The sequence below is a fragment of the Lampris incognitus genome, chromosome 3, assembly GCF_029633865.1.
Source record: "Lampris incognitus isolate fLamInc1 chromosome 3, fLamInc1.hap2, whole genome shotgun sequence".
Taxonomy (NCBI): domain Eukaryota; kingdom Metazoa; phylum Chordata; class Actinopteri; order Lampriformes; family Lampridae; genus Lampris; species Lampris incognitus.
The window spans coordinates 5,302,645-5,322,644 of record NC_079213.1 but is presented as its reverse complement, the minus strand read 5'-3'; the positions used below and the strand labels follow the sequence as shown (position 1 = coordinate 5,322,644).

Below are 20,000 nucleotides of genomic sequence, written 5' to 3'. Positions count from 1 at the left end.
ATGCCGAGAAGAGTGGTTTTTAGCCATTTTTAGAAAATGAATATTTTGCATAATTATGCACAATTATTATAATTATGTTAATTTTCTGCTATTTTTCTGGTCCTCTCCGGAACAATATCTACCCCCTCCAAAAAAAATCAGGATCATAAGTGCAATTTTTGCAAAAAATGCATATATATTTTGCATAATGCCAAAATATTTCTAAGTCCCATAATTTTTTTTTTTATATAGGTGAAAAAATCAAAGATGCTCAGAATCATCTGAAACGCCGAGAAAAGTGGTTTTTTAAAGCAATTTTTAGAAAAATGCATATTTATGCATAATTATGCATAATTTTAATTTTCTGGGATTTTTCCCTTACTCTCTGAGACAATACCTACCATCTCCAAAAAGAATTAGGATCATAAGTGCTTTAGTTTTCGGTCCCGCTATCTACACTAACACCACACACACACACACACACACACACACACTAACACCACACACACACACACACACACGAAAATATATGAGTAGATATATATATATATATATATATATGTGTGTGTGTGTGTATACGTATATGTATATATAAGTATATATATATATATAGAGAGAGAGAGAGAGAGAGAGAGAGAGAGAGAGAGAGAGAGAGAGAGAGAGAGAGAGAGAGAGAGAGAGAGAGAGAGAGAGAGAGCCGTTTGTCCGATGTGTTTACGCAAAAGCGAGAAAACAGACAGGACGCTGAAACCATCTATTGAACAGGACCCCGGAAACGCGCCTGAACTTTACGACACGTCACTCTTAATATATGGGCGTATACCGCGGTAATTTCCAACGGGCCGAAATAGCTCAGTTGGGAGAGCGTTAGACTGAAGATCTAAAGGTCCCTGGTTCGATCCCGGGTTTCGGCAGTTGGGTCTGACACGTTTTGACGGGTGAATATCCACGTTACCCGCGGCCATCCCTCCCGCTGGGGCAGTTGTACACATCCTTGAGGCTCGTTGTTTATAACCGCTACCGAACACGTGGTAAAGTCGTTACTTCCGTATCCGGTGAACGTACGATACTGAGAAACGCTTTAAAGATTTAACTTTTTGTGTCTATCAAAACGCATTGCGGAAGGTTCCCCGAAACACACACTCCCCTGCAAACACACATGTACTGAAACACGCGCGCGCGCGCACGCACGTGGTGTGATGTGGGTCCTTGTGTGAATATGTAGCGCTGCAGAACTTCCTTGCTCAGCTGGAAGTGCAGTCTTTTTTCCAGTTTTAGCTGCGGCGAAATGTAGAACAGTGTGAAACGTCTCTCTGCAACCTCTCCGCAACCTCTCTCTGCATTATCGCCAGACAGATCTGGGCTATTTCCCCGGAGACTGAGGGCCTTCCTCTGAAAAAGACCCGTTCTCCGGGCTGAAGTATATCAAGAGGCTCTCGGCTGTTCCAGCAGGGGAGGGGCCTCTCGCTCTGAAACGTTTAACGCTGACAAGCCACGTGTCTACATGCTACATACCTGAAAGATGATTTGTCTATTCGCTGTACCTGGTTGATCCAGGTCAGGGCCACAAGAAGTTGGTGCACAGTAACGGGACAGAGGAGATGAACCAGTTTGTCGGCTGTCTCTTAGAAAAGGACTTTGTTGTTCAGTAAATATTATGGGGATGCATAACTTCCAAAGTGGCTGCTTTTATAGGGCTATATATAGGGCTATCTTTTATAGGGCTAAAGATAGGGCTATCTTTTATAGCAGTGTTTCTCAACCGGGGGTCCGCGGACCCCTAGTGGTCCGTGGTGTAATTGCAAGGGGTCCGTGAAAATAAAATATCTTTCAAAAAAAGATCCTATGACATTTATAGAAATAGGATTATTTTACTCAAATGTGACTGAGACCTTTATCTACCTAAACTATAAAGGGTAACAGGACTTTCTCTAATTAATCTGTTTCACAAGTGTAATTTGTTGTATTTTAATAAGAGGTCTCGCTCCCGTTTGCATTGTTAAAAGTTACTGCATAACAATTCTGTTGTTACATATATCTGAGAGTTACTGAATACATATTCTGTTTTGTTACATATATCTGAAAGTTACTGAATACATATTCTGTTTTGTTAGCTATATCTAAGTTACAACTGAAAGCTATTTTTGCCCCAAAGAGTGAATAAATGCTACAATGCAATTTAAAATGCAGTTTCTACCGTTTCTATCAAATTGCAACCCCCCTCCCCCAAGATCAGGTGGAGGGGTCCTCAGGGTAGATCACAAATACGCAGGGGGTCCAGGACCCCTAAAAGGTTGAGAGCCACTTATTTATAGGGCTATATTTTATAGAGCTAAAGATAGGGCTATCTTTTATAGGGCTAAAGATAGGGCTAAAGATAGGGCTATCTTTTATAGAGCTAAAGATAGGGCTAAAGATAGGGCTATCTTTTATAGAGCTAAAGATAGGGCTAAAGATAGGGCTATCTTTCATAGGGCTAAAGATAGGGCTATCTTTTATAGGGCTAAAGATAGGGCTATCTTTTATAGGGCTAAAGATAGGGCTATCTTTGATAGAGCTAAAGATAGGGCTAAAGATAGGGCTATCTTTCATAGGGCTAAAGATAGGGCTATCTTTTATAGGGCTAAAGATAGGGCTATCTTTTATAGGGCTAAAGATGGGGCTATCTTTTATAGAGATATGTACTTGTTTTTTATAATCTGCTTGTAATTTACTTTTTTTCTAAATCTTTTGTCTTTTGTTTGTGTTTTCAAATGTGTAATTTCGCAGCTGCGTGCTTTTGTAACTGTGCTTTCTATCTTGGCCAGGTCTCCCTTGAAAAAGAGGTTTGTAATCTCAACCGGATCCTCCTGGTTAAGTAAAGGTTAAATAAATTTTAAAAAAAAGAAAGATAAATTTTCCAGTCGAGCAACGTCCGCGCCATAGTTGTTGGCAAAATAGTTCCCAAAAGTTTTCCTTAACATGTTGTAAACTACTACAGGACCCATTAACTCCTTTAGCCGAGCGGTTAGCGATGCCGCCTTGTGGTGCAGGACACATCGTATCGAATCCCGCACCGGGCAACAAAACAACCGGTTACAATGTTAAAAAATGATTGATAAGGTGGTCGGCGCTGCCAATAACGTGGTTAGGTTACCTCAACTAATATTCCCCCAACATGTTTTGTAAGCAAAATTATTGGCAAATATGATTCCAAAACCCAATTCATTTTCGCCATAGGTGAAACGTGACTAGATCCGGAAGTAGTCCCGAAATGACACTTTAGCTAACTATGTGCATGCAGATTTTTACTGCAGATTAACAGCAAAATTGTAGATTTCCCAGAGTAACGCGCACGCGACCAGACAGGTGAGGACTCGCTGGGGGAAATCAGCTTGTGAGTCGGAACGAGAACCTGCATAAACACGGGCCTCCTTAGTTCTCGATTAAAATACCACGGATCAACAGGGATGCAAAATTTGGCAACACACCACTACTATACACCCCCCCCCCCCACATACACACACACTGCTGATCGGGATTCGGATTCGGGACGTCCAACCTCGTGAGCCAGCCCCGCCTGCCTCCGGAGTTCCAGTGGGCGCCGCTCGCCGCGCGTCGGGAGAGGCGCAGACGGGGGAAGGTTCATCACACGCATCCGTGCGTGTGATGTATGTGCGCGTGTCTGGCGGAGAGTTGGCGTGACGGTGTCTCTCGACGAAGCGCAGCAGCGTTCCTGTAGATCCGCCCGCGCCGGTATGAGAGCAGGCGGCGAGGATGACGATGATGCTGATGTTGGAGCACGATTCCCGCACGGACATGCGCGTGGTCCGGCAGATGAGCGCGGGCATGAAGATCCAGTGCGCCGAGCGGCGGGTGTGTAAAGTCGGGGACGCCGGAGAGGACGCGGCTTTCCCCGCCGCCGCCGCGACGCTCCTCTCCTCCGGATCCGCAGGTAAAAGCGCGCACGGCTCGGTCCGGGACTCGGGTGGCGTGGAGATTTGTAAATGTCCTTAACTTGATTTATTTGGTGACCCCCATGTGTTCAGCTGTGCAGCTCCGTTGCCGTGCATGACCCCCCCCTGACCGGTCACATCCACGGCGGTCAGGTTAGCCACGTTAACCCGGTCCGCCCCGGTGTATTTAACGCCTCCTCCAGTGCCGAGTTCGGCTGAGGTGATTATAGGCCCGGAGTTAAGTGCAGATGACCTGGTCAATGTCAGCTGATCTTGTTAATGTGGTCCTATACCAGACTGATGATACAGTGTATCAGACCGGCCTTGTGCTTGAAGACTGTTGCGTGAAATTGTGGAAAATGTCCCTGTCGCCAGCTACAAGACCCTCTGTTGAGACTGTGAGGCGGTGTTGGATGTGACTTGCTGTATTGTGTGTGTGTGTGTGTGTGTGTGTGTGTGTCTGTGTGTGTGTGTGTGTGTGTGTGTGAATGAACGCCAACTTCCCTCCTTCACCGTGCGTTGAGCCCGAGTCGAGGTGCAGTTTTCTCCCACGCTCGCCTGTTGGCTCGTTAGCCGAACGTGGTGCTGACGGGTCGCGTCCACGACGAAGACGTCATCAGCAAGCATTGCAGATCCAATCCCCTTGGCCCGGATCTCATGCTTGTCTGGCTGAAATGCAGGGTGTGGTGCTGCAACACGTTATAAAACTACTTGCTTGGACGCCTATGGGGTTATTAATGACAGAGGAGTTAGTCGGTGTGGTCATACAGTCGTTATGGGTGCACGTCACAGCACAGGTGTGATGAGGCCAAGACATTGTCGTTGTCACATAGAGGCCATAGAGGCTATACAGTGGACACACTTTATAGGTCCTAATATGCATTACTTGTTGGCTGACAGAAGCAGCTCTCATTTCTATAAATCCCCTTTCTTCTGCCTGAAAGATTCAGCGTTATCAGGCTGTGGGGCTGCTGCGGCGGTTTCAGGAGGTCCTCGGTCAACCCCGGTCTGCAGACCAGCACCCAGCCCCACATGGCGGCGGTAAACTCACAGCAGACATCTGCGGGGGTCGCTAATACATCACCAACAACCATTTTTTAAAATCACGAATACTGTCCCCCCCCCCCCCCCAGTGTAATGAGTCTCCTGTAGCTCAGCGAGATAATTAGGCAGAAATAAACACGCGTGTTCTGATAGGCACAAGCGGTTCATTCCAACCCATCAGTCAGTGACTGTCAGTAGCGTACGTTCACCGGATGCGGAAGTAACGATTTTACCACGTGATCGGCAGCGGTTAGAAACAACGAGCCTCAACGATGCCTTGCAACTATCCCAACGGGAGGGATTACTGCTGGTGACGTGAATATACACTCATCAAAAGGTGCCAGACCCCACTGCCGAAACCCGGGATCGAACCAGGGACCTTTAGATCTTCAGTCTAACGCTCTCCCAACTGAGCTATTTCGGCTCGTATGAGAGCGTCGCGGTTTACGGCACCTATATAAAAGCGACGTGTCGTAAAGTTCATGAGCGTTTCCGGGGCTTGTTTCGAAGTTCCTGTTCAATAGATGGTTTCAGCGTCCTGTCCGTTATAAACACATCGGAGAAACGGGTCTTTGTAAGCATATACTATATATACACGTATATATATACGTATATATATGTCTCTCATATATATGTGTCTCTCATATATATATGTGTCTCTCATATATATATATATATATATATATATATATATATCTCATATATATATGTCTCTCATATATGTATACGTCTCTCTCATATATATATACATATATACATACATATATACATACATATATATATATATATAGATGTTTCAGCGTCCTGTCCGTTATAAACACATCGGAGAAACGGGTCATATAAGCATATACATATATATATACATATATATACATATATATATATATACATATATATATACACACACACATATATATATATACACACACACACACACACACATATATATATATATATATGTCTCTCTCATATATATGTATATGTCTGTCATATATATATATATATATGATGCCTATCTTGGAACCATACAACCCCAGGCTTTATGCTGCACCTTCTGCCAGCCTGTACGAGGGTTCAGGGCTGTCCCACTTCCAAGTGCAGGAGGGCGCTCTCGCAAACCACCAGATGAGCAGTGAAGCGTGTGTGTGTGCGCGCGTGTGTCTCTCTCTCGCTCGCTCTCTTTAACCCCGCCCCTAACGTTAGAGACCCTCCCCCCCAAACTCTGATTATAGCTCGAACCCTGTACTGACCGCTCAATACGCAAAAGTTATTAGAACGACCAAAGCCGGTTGCGTTGGAACCAGATGTTTTCTTTTTTTGGGTGTTTGCTACCCCCTGGTGGTTGTTCTGAGTAGTTCCGTTTCTTAACCCCGGAAACAGGAAGCGCTCCACTTCCTGTCGAGAGCTTTCCAGAGACGGCCGCGTGTTACTGCTCGCTACAGTACAACGCAATCCTTTCCTTCGTAGCTTAAGCATGGCATCATCTGTAAATTGCATTTTTATTGGTATTGTAACGTGCGTGGATAAGAAGACACGCTGGCCGCTGGCTCGCGGGTCTGACCCTTTAGTCGAGCGGTTAGCGAGGCCTCCTGCGGTGCGGGCGATACGGGTTCGCTTCCCGGCCGCGGCAGTTCCTGTGGTTGCCCCCCGAATTCGCTACATTGGTGTCAGAAGTGGGATGGAGCGATCGTAAGGCCATCGGAAGCGCATGCGCCCTGAGGCGTGAAGGAGCTGATATGCTTAAGCGCGGGGACGCGCTTCCCGAAGGAGGGGGGTAGTGTAACGTGCGTGGATAAGTAGACGGGTCTGACCCTTAAGTCTAGCGGTTAGCGATGCCTCCTGCTCTTATTTTTGCCCCAAAGAGTGAATAAATGCTATTATGCAATTTAAAATGCAGTTTCTACTGTTTCTATCAAATTGCAACCCCCCCTCCCCCAAGATCAGGTGGAGGGGTCCTCAGGGTAGATCAAAAATACGCAGGGGGTCCACGACCCCAAAAAGGTTGAGAACCGCTGTCCTAGAGGATAAATATCTTGAGTCTCATCACCAGCCAGTCAGACTAGCTTGGTCTAGTCAGAAAGGCACGAATCGAGGAAGCCTCTTGGATGAGAGGCGAAACGTCTTCACGGATATATACCAAGTCCAGTTGCAATTGATTCACCTCCCTTGGATTTGACAGAATATAGAGTTTAAAAACCGCGGCGGTCAAAATGACCGCCCACGGTCGTTCTAGTAGTTTTAAAGTTCCGGCCGTTGTTTGGGACTGTTTTGATATTTATTTTCAGTTCTTTTTTTTGCATTTCACGACCACGTCTCTCTCTGAAGTGTAAATTGTTTAAAAATAGTATTATAGTTGTTAAAATGTTAATTTTGGTGTCAGCCACTTCCCAACAGACATACCAACACATGTAATGCATTAATACCTCAACTGGGTATTAATCTTGACAGAATGTGGAGTTTAAAAACCGGCTGTCAATTTGACCGCCCGTGGTCGTTTTAGGTAGGAGTGAAATCCCGGTGGTTCCAGTCTGAGCAGCTTTTACAGGACGGCCAGGCTTCTGAGAAGGCGGCCTGTGCAGAAGCTGACCTGTGTTGCAGGGAACTTTTTCAGGCGGTTTTAGCTTCAGCGCCACTCACTTGGCCTTCGCTGGAATCTGAATTATATCAAGGTTTGCTTCCAGCATCACTTTAGCCAAAACCCTGAAGCGAGTCTTTTTGTTTTTTTTTTGTGTATAAACTGAAAAGACTCGCGGGACATGATTAATGTTCGGGCTGTGCTGCAGTTTTTGTTGCACTTCAACACTGCAGGGGGACAGCAAACAACAAGGCGAAAGAAACAACGAAGAAGGCTTTGATACGTGAGGCCTGAAAGTGGTGAAATTCATTTACGTGTCCCAAGTCGGCGGTCAGGTCCCAGAGAAGATTCCTGTCCTTTAGTTTGCTCAGACGGGTTAATTTTTCAACCTCTTGCCCCCTTGAGAAATCAGAGACCCAAATTAACCTCCTTCTTCTCAGTCTGAAGGTTAATCTGTTCATTCGCCCTGTAGCCGCGGTGGCAGCAAGCCCTCCTCTCCTTATTCAGCAGGACATCCTGGAGCCACTTCGTTCTAAACGTTATTCGTCACGTGAGTTCCAATTCGATCGTCCAGATTGGAGGTTGCATCACCAAAATTGGCCCGAAATCAGAATTGAAAATATGGGATCCCATATGGGGTTTTTGATGTTCGCACAATGTTTGGAGAAGCAGATCTGAGTCACGTATGAGGGGGGGGGGGGATCAGATTCAGGCTTCTTGTTGCTGCCTTCGATTTGCCAGGTTGGCCATGTGCGTGAAAATTCTCCTTGAAGGTCATAAAGCTTTGTAGTCGCATATGCAGCTTCATCTGCCAGGTCTAAGACCTGCATGTTAGGGTTCATACTCCCGCCTGTGCCCCTGAGCAAGGCAGTGAGAAGAGGAACTGAAGTTGGTCCCCGGGTCCTGCAGCTGCCCACTGCTCCTATACAACAGGATGGGTTACATGCTGAGGATGCATTTTGATGTATGCTTGCTTACAATGACAAAGTGTCTTTTCTTTCCGTTCATGGCACAAACATGTCAGGAATGCTGTCTTTTTGGTGGTTTTTTTGGAGGGGGGGGGTTTGGGGTCAAACAAACTTGTCCTTTATTATAGTGCAGGCTGCCTTAGATCCTGTGTTATTGCCTCACGTCTCATTTAGGAATGCACTGATACCGATGCTGGTGTCAGATAAAATGGAGTATCAGTGTTGCATGACTAAAATCTGATACCAAAAGTCACGAGTAACATGTCATATAGAATAGAAGCAAATAGAATAGAAGCAAAATAGCTTGATCTGTGGCATTTTAGACACATGGAAGCTTGTATTTCTTTGATGGTTGGGAAAAAAAACCAGATTCTCTCTCAATTATTTTGCCCATCGACCCCAAACTAGTGGTTTAAGTCTGCAGTGTCTCACTGCACTGATGTTTAAAGATTCATACATGGAACCGGTATCGGCAGTGAATAAGTGAGATCAGAGCATCTGTGGTGTCATTTGTGGAGAAAGGTGCTTGTCGGGTTTCAACACCAGCAGCTTTGGCTAACTATTCCTCTGTGGCTTAACTCAATTTAACTTTATTGTCACTGGCCAGTGCACACTGACAACTCGTGGGCTTATCAGAGGTGAGTTTGCATCTCCCGTGAGAGCAACGCAAAAGAAACACACAGACCTGGTTGACAGTGTGTTAATGCTGGAATCTGCAACTTTTCTCCATCAACTAGCGGTTATTTCTCCATTTGAGTCGTGGTGGTGGTGGTGTGGTGGTGGTGTTGGACAGACAGTCAAGTCTGCCATTAGAACAGTGTTGTGATGTACTGGATGTAGGAGGCAGAGAAACGGACCTGTTGACTCTGATGTTCTGGGACTACAAACCAGGTGTAGCAAGACTACAAACCAGGTGTAGCAGGATTACAAACCAGGTGTAGCAGGACTACAAACAAGGTGTAGCAGGGTTACAAACCAGGTGTAGCAGGATTACAAACCAGGTGTAGCAGGAATACAAACCAGGTGTAGCAGGATTACAAACCAGGTGTAGCAGGAATAAAAACCAGGTGTAGCAGGAATACAAACCAGGTGTAGCAGGACTACAAACCAGGTGTAGCAGGGTTACAAACCAGGTGTAGCAGGACTACAAACCAGGTGTAGCAGGACTACAAACCAGGTGTAGCAGGATTACAAACCAGGTGTAGCAGGACTACAAACCAGGTGTAGCAGGAATACAAACCAGGTGTAGCAGGACTACAAACCAGGTGTAGCAAGACTACAAACCAGGTGTAGCAGCCATTGTGGCTGGTGTGCTGTCAGCTCAGCAGGAAGCAGTTCCCACCCTTGTAAATGTGGATCCTGGGACCAAAGCTAACATAGACAGTCTGATGTATTACAAAATACATCACACTATGGGAACACTGTTGTACAGTCATATTTGGTTGTCATGGACGCATCAGCATCACGTTTCAGTCTTTTTTCCAACACGTACTACATGTTTGCTGCTGCACCAGTGTTTGTCCTACCTGGTCAGAACATCTCAACAGCGGTACACAGAGATCGGAGAGTGTCTCCGACCACGGTGAAGAGGACTGGTAGTGTTATGGAGCCTGACTCCATCATACACATGGGGGAAATAGTTGTTTATTAAACGAGGAAAGTTATGTCAGTGTTTTGTAGTCAAAGTGTGTTTGGTCCTACTGGAAAGTGGCACATGGTCAAGTATCACAGGGTTAGATAACGGAAACCACTCAATGTCCATTATCACATGATCTGTCCTCCGATTCACAGATTGTGAAGCCAGCAGCAGCAGCTACAATATGTCTTCTGGAACCTTCTACAGCTGCGTCAGTCAAATCACCATTGGTAAGTACACTTCCTGTTCAGTCCAACAAACTTCACCCCTCCCCTTGAAGAAAGAATAACACTGCACACATGCTCACATGTCCAGCGTTGACTTGTCTGTTACTAGAACGACAAGATAAACTGAGATGAGATAAATGTTATTGATTGCTGTAGGATCAGAAAAATGGAGCTTCAGCATAGATTTGGTCCAGCGTGGCTAACATTTCAACTGAACAGTCTTCATCAGAGCCGGTTATTGTAATATCCTGAGGATAGTTTGGTTTAGGGTGGTGCAGTGGTTAGGGCGGTCGCCTCACAGCAAGAAGGTCCTGGGTTCGAACCCCGGGGTTGTCCAACCTTGGGAGTTGTCCCGGGTCGTCCTCTGTGTGGTGTCTGCGTGGGTTTCCTCCGGGTGTTCCAGTTTCCTCCCACGGTCCAAAGACATTTAGGTCAGGTGAGTCGGCCGTACTAAATTGTCCCTAGATGTGAATGTGTGTGTGTCTGTCCTGTGATGGACTGGCGGCCTGTCCAGGGTGTCTCCCTGCCTGCTGCCCAGTGACTGCTGGGATAGGCTCCAGCATTCTGCGACTCTGATCAGGATAAGTGGTTTGGATAATGGATGGATATTTTGGTTTAGCCCGATTGGCTACTGTAGATGACATAGCAGTGCGTGCCACAGTGCGGTGCACAGTGAAAATAAAGATGGACGCTGTTTATTTAGACAAAATATTGACGAAAGAACAGAAATATCCCATAGTGTCAGAGACACTTAGTGTTTACACTGACCTGGGGGCAGAAGATGGAGAACACAGGCATTCAAACACCACAGATGGCTTGGGATTCGTCCAAGTCGCGTGATGCACGGAGGAAGTTTGCCAGCATGTGGAGCTGATGTTTTCAGGCTCGCTGCACGCTTAAGGAGGAGGTAAAGTGCAGCTATCTGCTCTTGTGGATTGGGGAGTAGGGCAGGGATGTCTTTAATACACGAACTCTCATGGTCAGACCAGAGGAAGGTACTGAAAACGTACAATTTCAATGCCTATGTAATGCCCAAAGCAAACCCTATTTTTGCACGGTACATAAGTTCCTCGAAAAAAATGCAAGGAGATGGTGAAAGTTTTGACCAATTCCTGACAGAGCTAAAACGGTTAGTGAAAGACTACATCTACCCCGACAGCGATGAGATGATTAGGGACGGAATTGTTTTTGCAATAAATTCACCAAGGGTGTGCGAAAAACTGCTACGTCACGGTCCAGACCTAACGCTGGAGAAGGCAATTGACATTGCACGCGCACACAAGCTATCACAGCATCAATTAAAAGACAATGGTTTGCCCCACTGCCCACATAGCCAGTCGGCCTGCTCTTGTGGTTAGCAAAAAACTGTCGAAATCAGACCCAACACGCCACGAGCACAGAATAACAAGCAGGACTGATGGTAACAGCTCCACATGGGGCAAAGAATGTGACGCTTGTGGGAGAGAGCACAGTCGCGTGGAGGAATGCCCAGCAAAGGGGTGCCAATGCAAGAAACTCAACCTCTTTGCCAGGATGTGTAGGACACAAACACAGCAACAACAGGCAAAGTACAAACCCAAGAGGGTGCATGCCTTGGACAGCGCCGAGCAGCCACCAGATGAGCTGTACGTTGATACCATCACAAAACAGCATGCAAACACAGCTAGGGAACAGGCCTTTGCAGTGGCAGAAATAGAAAATGAGAGGCACAAACTGAAATTTAAAATAGACACGGGTGCCCAGGCTAATATAAGACTAGCCAGCACATTCTACCAAATATATGGAAATGTAGTACTTGGCCTGCCAGCCAGCAAGCTCTCAGGATATGATGGGCGGATGCTTAAAGTAAAAGGGGGTTGTAGGCTGACATGCAGATAAAGACAGAAAACAGTCATGCTAGACTTTGACATAGTCTACACAAATACTCCCTCCTTTTTTGGGCATGCAGCTATGTTTAGACCTGAACATGTTCAAACTGGTACACATAGTTGACGCACAGCCGAAAGCACACACAAGCATTATGGAGGAGTTTTCGAAGACATTAGACTATTTCCTGGATAATGAAGCCTTCGTCTCAAACTCTCAGCAACACCCAGTGGTGTGCCCGCCTTGCCGCATCCCATACGCTTTGCGCAACCAGTGCAAAGGTGAGCTGGGCGAATTGGAAAAAATGGACATAATCCAAAAGGTCACTGAGCCAACCGAACGGGTTAATGCATTAGTGGTGGTGGAAAAGCCTAAAACAGGAAAGCTTAGGATTTGTCTAGATCCCCACCCCCTAAACAAAGTCATCCAGATACCCCACTTTCTGCTCCCTACTCTAGACGATGTCACACCAAGACTTGCTGGGGCACAGTATTTCAGCGTACTAGACGCCGGGTACTGGACAGTAAAATTCAGCCCAAGAGTCATCCATGCTAGAGACTCCCATTCGGAATCATATCTGCACAGGATGAGTTCCAGAGGTGAGTGGATGAGGGCTACGAGGGGCTTCTGGGCATTGCCGCCATGTGTACGACATCTTAGTGTATGGCTGCACTAAAGAGGAGCATGATTCCAACCTGCATGCCATGCTGGAGAGACCCAGTGAGAGAGGAATAAAGCTGAACAAGGACAAAAGCATCAGCCGTGTGCCTGAGGTAAGCTATTTTGGACTCACACTGACGCAAGAAGGCCATCAGTCCCGACCATAACAAGGGGGGTTTTCAGGCCCTAACAAGGTTAAGGCTATCAAAGAAATGGCCCCACCGCGGAGCAAAGCAGAGCTGGAGACCAAACTGGGCATGGTCTCTTACCTTTCCGGGTTCGCCCTCAGACTACCAGAGACAACAGCTCTGCTCCAGCAACTGCTACAAGAGAACAGTGAGTTTGTGTGGGACTCAACTCATGATGTTGCATCCCGACAAGTGAAAGACCTTCTAACACAGGAGCACGGTCCAGTACTTACATATTTCAATCACACCAAGGGTGTGAAACTGCAGGTCAATGCATCCGAGTGAGGCTTAGGAGCAGTCTTGTTGCAATGAGAGAAATCAGTTGCATACGCGTCTAAGCCCCTAAATGGGACTGAAGAGAAATATGCTCAAATCAAAAAAGAGCTATATGCAGAGCTCTTTGGATGCAAGCAGTTTCATCAATACCTGTATGGAGGACAGGTGATCGTCGAGTCCGACCACAAGCTGCTAGAGTCGATCGTGCATAAGCCCCTAGCAGCTGCACCGCCGCGGCTCCACCACATGATACTTCACCTACAGAGGTATGATATTCCCATTACTCACAAGCCCAGAAAGCAAATCCCAGTCACAGATAGTCTGTCCAGCAAGTCAGTTGAGTACTATGACGACTTATTGAGTGAAGGCATGGACTCCCAAATACACACTGTGGTCAGCAATGCGTCGATGAGCGACGATAAAAGGGCAGAGATCAGACCTGCTACAGCCCAAGATGACCGGCTCTCAACGTTGAGACAGGTTATCCTATTGGGGTGGCCTGAGTCAATAAATAATGTCCACCTGCTGTCACTGAGTATTGGAATCATTGGGATGAGATATTAGAGATGATGGCATCCTGCTAAAAGGGGGGGAAAAAAGCATTGTGCTGTGCTCCTTCAGGGCTGAAATGCTTTCACACATACACACAGGACATTTAGTCATGGAAAAGTGCAAGAAACGGGCGAAAGATGTGCTGTTCTGGCCTGAGATGGGTAAGCACATAGAGACACAATTAGGGTCTTGTAGCATTTGCCTTGAGCGACGCAGCTACGTCACTTCAGGGTCGCATCCAGATCACATGTTGCCGAGAGCACCGCATCTTTGCCAAAAAAGGCCCACATCTAATTTGGCATATTTAGGCCGTATTTGCTATTATACATGTGGGCCACTTCAGGCTCACATCCGTTTTGTCAGGGCCAGAAGAAGGCCGTCAGTGCCGCATCATTGCCTGAAATGGCCCCACATCTGGTTGCTATGTGGGTGGGGCTTAGGAACGGTATGCATCATCAATAGGAGACACAAAGCACTTTGTTTAGGGTACTTGTTCAAACGCTTGTGTCCTCTATAGAAAAACTGCAGCTTCTTGCCGTTTGGAAATTGCAATGTTCAAATTTTACAATTGGCAATATTTCATTTTTCAATGAATTGTACCGCCCTACCTGCAAATCTGTCAAGAGTTGCATGTTTGCTTTGAGTCTGCTGGGACAGCAGGAGCTTAGCTTTAACTCGTAATTGCTGTTGCAGGTGTTCCCTCTCTCTCTCTCTCTCTCTCTCTCTCTCTCTCTCTCTCTCTCTGTCTGTCTGTCTGTCTCTCTCGTTCTCTTCTCTAAAGAAAATCTAATGAGGTGTCGAGGGAGAGCCTCAGACCTCAGAGACCCATCCTGTTGGTTTTGGAGTTGGGGGAAGATAAATGGTGTCGCACGGCCGTCTGACATGGGGGGAGAGTCGTCTGTGTTGGTTGTTTGGGAGGAAGCGTGTAGTCAGCACTGCTATGAGTCTGCTTAAAGTGCAAGTCGTTTGGAATATTTGATTCAATCAATCGCTCTTCCTTGCTGTTGGACCTGGAGGATTCTGCAGGACCTGGAGGATTCTGCAGGACTGAAACCCAGCAGAGATTCAGCGACTGACGGTTTAAAGAGCTGTCAGAGGTTTCCTGTTTGTGTGTATTTATTCAAATACATGGCATTTGTAGTTTTTCAGAGTACAAAAATACCTAAATTGAAATTCTGGCAACAATATTCGATCCCATTAACATTATAATTGTCATTTGCTATGGTGTCAACATGACGGAAACAAAAATGACTGAATCAAGCCTGAAGCCAAAAACAGGTTTCTTGCAAAAAAAATATACACTACCGTTCAAAAGTTTGGGATCACCCAAACAATTTTGTGTTTTCCATGAAAAGTCACACTTATTCACCACCATATGTTGTGAAATGAATAGAAAATAGAGTCAAGACATTGACAAGGTTAGAAATAATGATTTGTATTTGAAATAAGATTTTTTTTACATCAAACTTTGCTTTCGTCAAAGAATCCTCCATTTGCAGCAATTACAGCATTGCAGACCTTTGGCATTCTAGCTGTTAATTTGTTGAGGTAATCTGGAGAAATTGCACCCCACGCTTCCAGAAGCAGCTCCCACAAGTTGGATTGGTTGGATGGGCACTTCTTGCGTACCATACGGTCAAGCTGCTCCCACAACAGCTCAATGGGGTTCAGATCTGGTGACTGCGCTGGCCAATCCATTACCGATAGAATACCAGCTGCCTGCTTCTGCTCTAAATAGTTCTTGCACAATTTGGAGGTGTGTTTAGGGTCATTGTCCTGTTGTAGGATGAAATTGGCTCCAATCAAGCGCTGTCCACTGGGTATGGCATGGCGTTGCAAAATGGAGTGATAGCCTTCCTTATTCAGAATCCCTTTTACCCTGTACAAATCTCCCACCTTACCAGCACCAAAGCAACCCCAGACCATCACATTACCTCCACCATGCTTAACAGATGGCGTCAGGCATTCTTCCAGCATCTTTTCATTTGTTCTGCGTCTCACAAACGTTCTTCTTTGTGATCCAAACACCTCAAACTTGGATTCATCCGTCCACAACACTTTTTTCCAGTCTTCCTCTGTCCAATGTCTGTGTTCTTTTGCCCATCTTAATCTTTTTCTTTTATTGGTCAGTCTCAGATATGGCTTTTTCTTTGCCACTCTGCCCTGAAGCCCAGAATCCCGCAGCCGCCTCTTCACTGTAGATGTTGACACTGGTGTTTTGCGGGTACTATTTAATGAAGATGCCAGTTGGGGACCTGTGAGGCGTCTGTTTCTCAAACTAGAGACTCTAATGTACTTATCTTCTTGCTCAGTTGTGCAACGCGGCCTCCCACTTCTTTTTCTACTCTGGTTAGAGCCTGTTTGTGCTGTCCTCTGAAGGGAGTAGTACACACCGGTGTAGGAAATCTTCAATTTCTTAGCAATTTCTCGCATGGAATAGCCTTCATTTCTAAGAACAAGAATAGACTGTCGAGTTTCAGATGAAAGTTCTCTTTTTCTGGCCATTTTGAGCGTTTAATTGACCCCACAAATGTGATGCTCCAGAAACTCAATCTGCTCAAAGGAAGGTCAGTTTTGTAGCTTCTGTAACGAGCTAAACTGTTTTCAGATGTGTGAACATGATTGCACAAGGGTTTTCTAATCATCAATTAGCCTTCTGAGCCAATGAGCAAACACATTGTACCATTAGAACACTGGAGTGATAGTTGCTTGAAATGGGCCTCTATACACCTATGTAGATATTGCACCAAAAACCAGACATTTGCAGCTAGAATAGTCATTTACCACATTAGCAATGTATAGAGTGTATTTCTTTAAAGTTAAGACTAGTTTAAAGTTATCTTCATTGAAAAGTACAGTGCTTTTCCTTCAAAAATATGGACATTTCAATGTGATCCCAAACTTTTGAACGGTAGTGTACACAAAAAACGTAACCTGTGAACTAACTGCCTCTTGATAAAAATACCCTTTTTTACATCAACTCACTGTTCAGTGTGTTTGTTTGGGTGTTGTTGAGCACAGTTGGGTTTTCTAACATTTCAGGGTCAAAACATAGTGAAATCTAAATTACACAAGTCCCCATTCAATTTACAATCACGTATTATAAAAAGTAGTCACAGTATTCTAAATATTAAGGTACTACGCTGAAAAACATCTCAATACATATTACATCTTTATTTCCCTCAAGTCAAATACTAAGTACAAAATACCTCAAAGTAACTGGAGATATGGGTTTTGGACACATATAATTGAAATACTGCCATCCATCTCTGTGAACACACACTCTCACTCTCTCTCTCTCTCTCTCTCTCTCTCTCTCTCTCTCTCTCTCTCTCTCTCGCTCTCTCTCTCTCTCTCTCTCTCTCGCTCTCTCTCTCTCTCTCTCTCTCTCTCTCTCACATAGTCAAGTCAATGTTATTTGTTTAGCTCAATATCACAAATTACAAATTTGCCTCAGCGGGCTTTACAGCAACACAACATCCTGTCCTTCCCTCTCATCGGATAAGGAACAACTCCCTAAAAAACCCTTTAACAGGGAGAAAAAATAGGAAGAAACCTCAGGGAGAGCAACAAAGGAGGGCTCTCTCTCTCCCAAGACGGACAACGTGCATGATGTTGTGTTTACACAATTTACACAAGACAGCTTTGAAAAAGGATAACATAATTATAATGGACTTATAAAATTTATGAAGAAAATAATGAGCAGGATGCCAAGCAGTGTCCAGACACCACCAGAACAGTCCAGGACCCGAGCCACATGACCAGCATCACCATATTTAAAAAAAAAAGGATATATAGGATATATATTAAAAGAAAATGTGATGAGGGGAATGGCAGGCAGCATCCAGGTGGCATCCGCCATCGCCACGGAGACCTGGGAGGAAGACCGACTGCACGTGCACACAAGGCAGACTCACATGACACCATTCACACACACAAAAAGAAAAGGAGAAGACATCATTCAGAGAGAGAGAAGACATGAGAGAGAAGAGAACAGTTTGCAATAGTCATTAGTTATAATCAAATAAGTCATCATTTAGTCATAATTTATACTCTATAACCTCGTCGGCAGAACAGTGGTTGGTAAATTCATGGAGACAGAAAACTGACCCGCCATGCAGTACAGGTTGTGAGGCACTCAACTTAAAGGCAACTACTTGTAGGCTAAGGCAAAAAGATGAGTTTTAACTTTGGATTTAAAGGACTCAACAGACTTTGATTGTCTGATGGCAGCAGACAGGTTATTCCACAAGAATGGAGCCCGATAGGAAAAGGCCCTGCCACCAACTGACTCCTTTTTAACTTTGGGTACACACAGGAGCCCTGTATTTTGGAGCGAAGAGCTCGAGATGGAATGTACGGTTTAAGTAGACCAGACAGGTAAGATGGGGCAAGCCCATTTAGGATTTTATAAGTCAGCAGAAGCACATTGAAGTCTGATCTAAAATGGATAGGAAGCCAATGAAGGGAGGCAAGAATTGGTGTAATATGGTCAAATTTCCTAGATTTAGTTAGGATTGTAGCTGCAGCATTCTGAACCATCTGAAGACTTGTAGTACTAGAATGTGGCAGACCTAAAAACAGAACATTACAGTAATCAAGTCTGGATGAAACAAATGCATGTGTGAGAGTCTCGGCACCAGCCACGGTCAGAAAAGACCGAATTTTAGCTATGTTATGGAAGTGAAGAAAGGCAGTCTTGGTGATTTCTTTAATGTGCTTATCAAAGGAAAGACTGGGACCAAACATAACACCAAGATTTTTGGCTGCCACACTTTGTGAAACCACAGAGTTGTCGATTGTTACCGTTACTTCATCAAATTGGTGTCTGTGTCTAGCAGAGCCAATGACCAGCATCTCGGGTTTATCTGAATTTAAAAGCAGAAAGTTAAGTGACAGCGAAGCAGGCCTCTAAATTACTCATTTGAATATGATCTTCAGCCCTTATAGGCATATACAGCTAAGTATCATCAGCATAGCAATGGAATTTTTTTTAAATAACTTCGTATAATTTGGCCAAGAGGGGAAATATAAAAAGAGAAAAGTAGAGGGCCAAGAACTGAGCCCTGTGGCACACCATATTTAACGTCAGAGCATGTTGCTGTTATATTACTATAGCAGACACAATGTGTTCTTCAAGATAAGTAGGACTTAAGCCAGGAGAGAGCTAAGCTAGAGACACCAAAATTACAATTTGATCTGTCTAAGAGTATACAGTGATCAATGGTGTCAAAGGCTGCACTGAGGTCCAGTAGTAGAAGCACAGAAGTGGAATCAGAGTCCATAGCTAGTAAAAGATTGTTCACCACTCTGGTCAGAGCAGTTTCAGTGGCGTGACAGGGCCTGAAAGCCGATTGAAAAGATTCACAGAGGATTCTCTTCCATATGGGTCGAAAGTTGTTGATACACAACTCTCTCTAGTACTTTAGAAAAGAATGGAAGAGTAGTGACTGGTTGGTAGTTATTAAGAGACCCTGGATCGAGGTGCGTTTTTTTAAGAAGTGGTTTAACTTAGACTTTGACTACTTTTATTGTCATTGCCTCATATGCATGTCACATACATACAAGGGAATGAAATTATGTTTCACAAGGACCACAGTGCCACATAAAAAAAATAACAGCGATAAATATTAAAAACAAAAAGTGCATTAAAAGCAAAAAGACCTAAGCATCACAAGCACACCTGACACGGACAGTGAGAAAGACGATCAAAAAGTCATTTTGTGGAACGTCTAAGTGTTCAGGCTGTTGAGGAACCTCACAGCCCGAGGAATGAAACTATTGCATAGTCTGGTGGAGGCAGCACGGATGCTCCAGTACCTCCTACCAGAGGATAGGAGGGTGAAGTGGATGTGGGAAGGGTGAGTGGGGTCCTTCACAATGCCGAGAGCGTTCCAGTTGCACCGTGCGTCATAGATGGCCTGGATGGATGGGAGAGCAGTTACTATGATCTTTCCAGCTGTCTTCACTATCCACTGTAGCGATTTGCGGTCGGAGGCCTTGCAGTTCCCCTGTCAGACAGTGATACAGCTGGTCAGACTGCTCTCTATGGTGCCGCTGTAGAATGTGATGAGGATGGGTGGGGGGAGTCTCG

General features: G+C 45.2%; 1 protein-coding gene and 2 non-coding genes across 3 annotated transcripts in view; 2 read left to right on the top strand and 1 right to left on the bottom strand.

Moving 5' to 3' along the window:
* Nucleotides 1-820: 820 nt before the first annotated feature.
* trnaf-gaa (transfer RNA phenylalanine (anticodon GAA)) lies at nt 821-893 on the top strand. Its single transcript has one exon. It is a non-coding gene; the product is annotated as a tRNA-Phe (tRNA).
* A 2,851-nt stretch (nt 894-3,744) lies between these two features.
* LOC130109088 (anoctamin-4-like) overlaps nt 3,745-20,000 on the top strand; it is a 97,217-nt gene continuing 80,961 nt past the window's right edge. The window contains exons 1-2 of the mRNA XM_056275820.1: nt 3,745-3,913; nt 10,293-10,367. Of these exons, the coding sequence (XP_056131795.1) occupies nt 3,745-3,913; nt 10,293-10,367 (244 nt within the window). The remainder of the gene's footprint in view (nt 3,914-10,292; nt 10,368-20,000) is intronic.
* Nucleotides 5,310-5,382, bottom strand: trnaf-gaa (transfer RNA phenylalanine (anticodon GAA)). The gene has a single exon. It is a non-coding gene; the product is annotated as a tRNA-Phe (tRNA).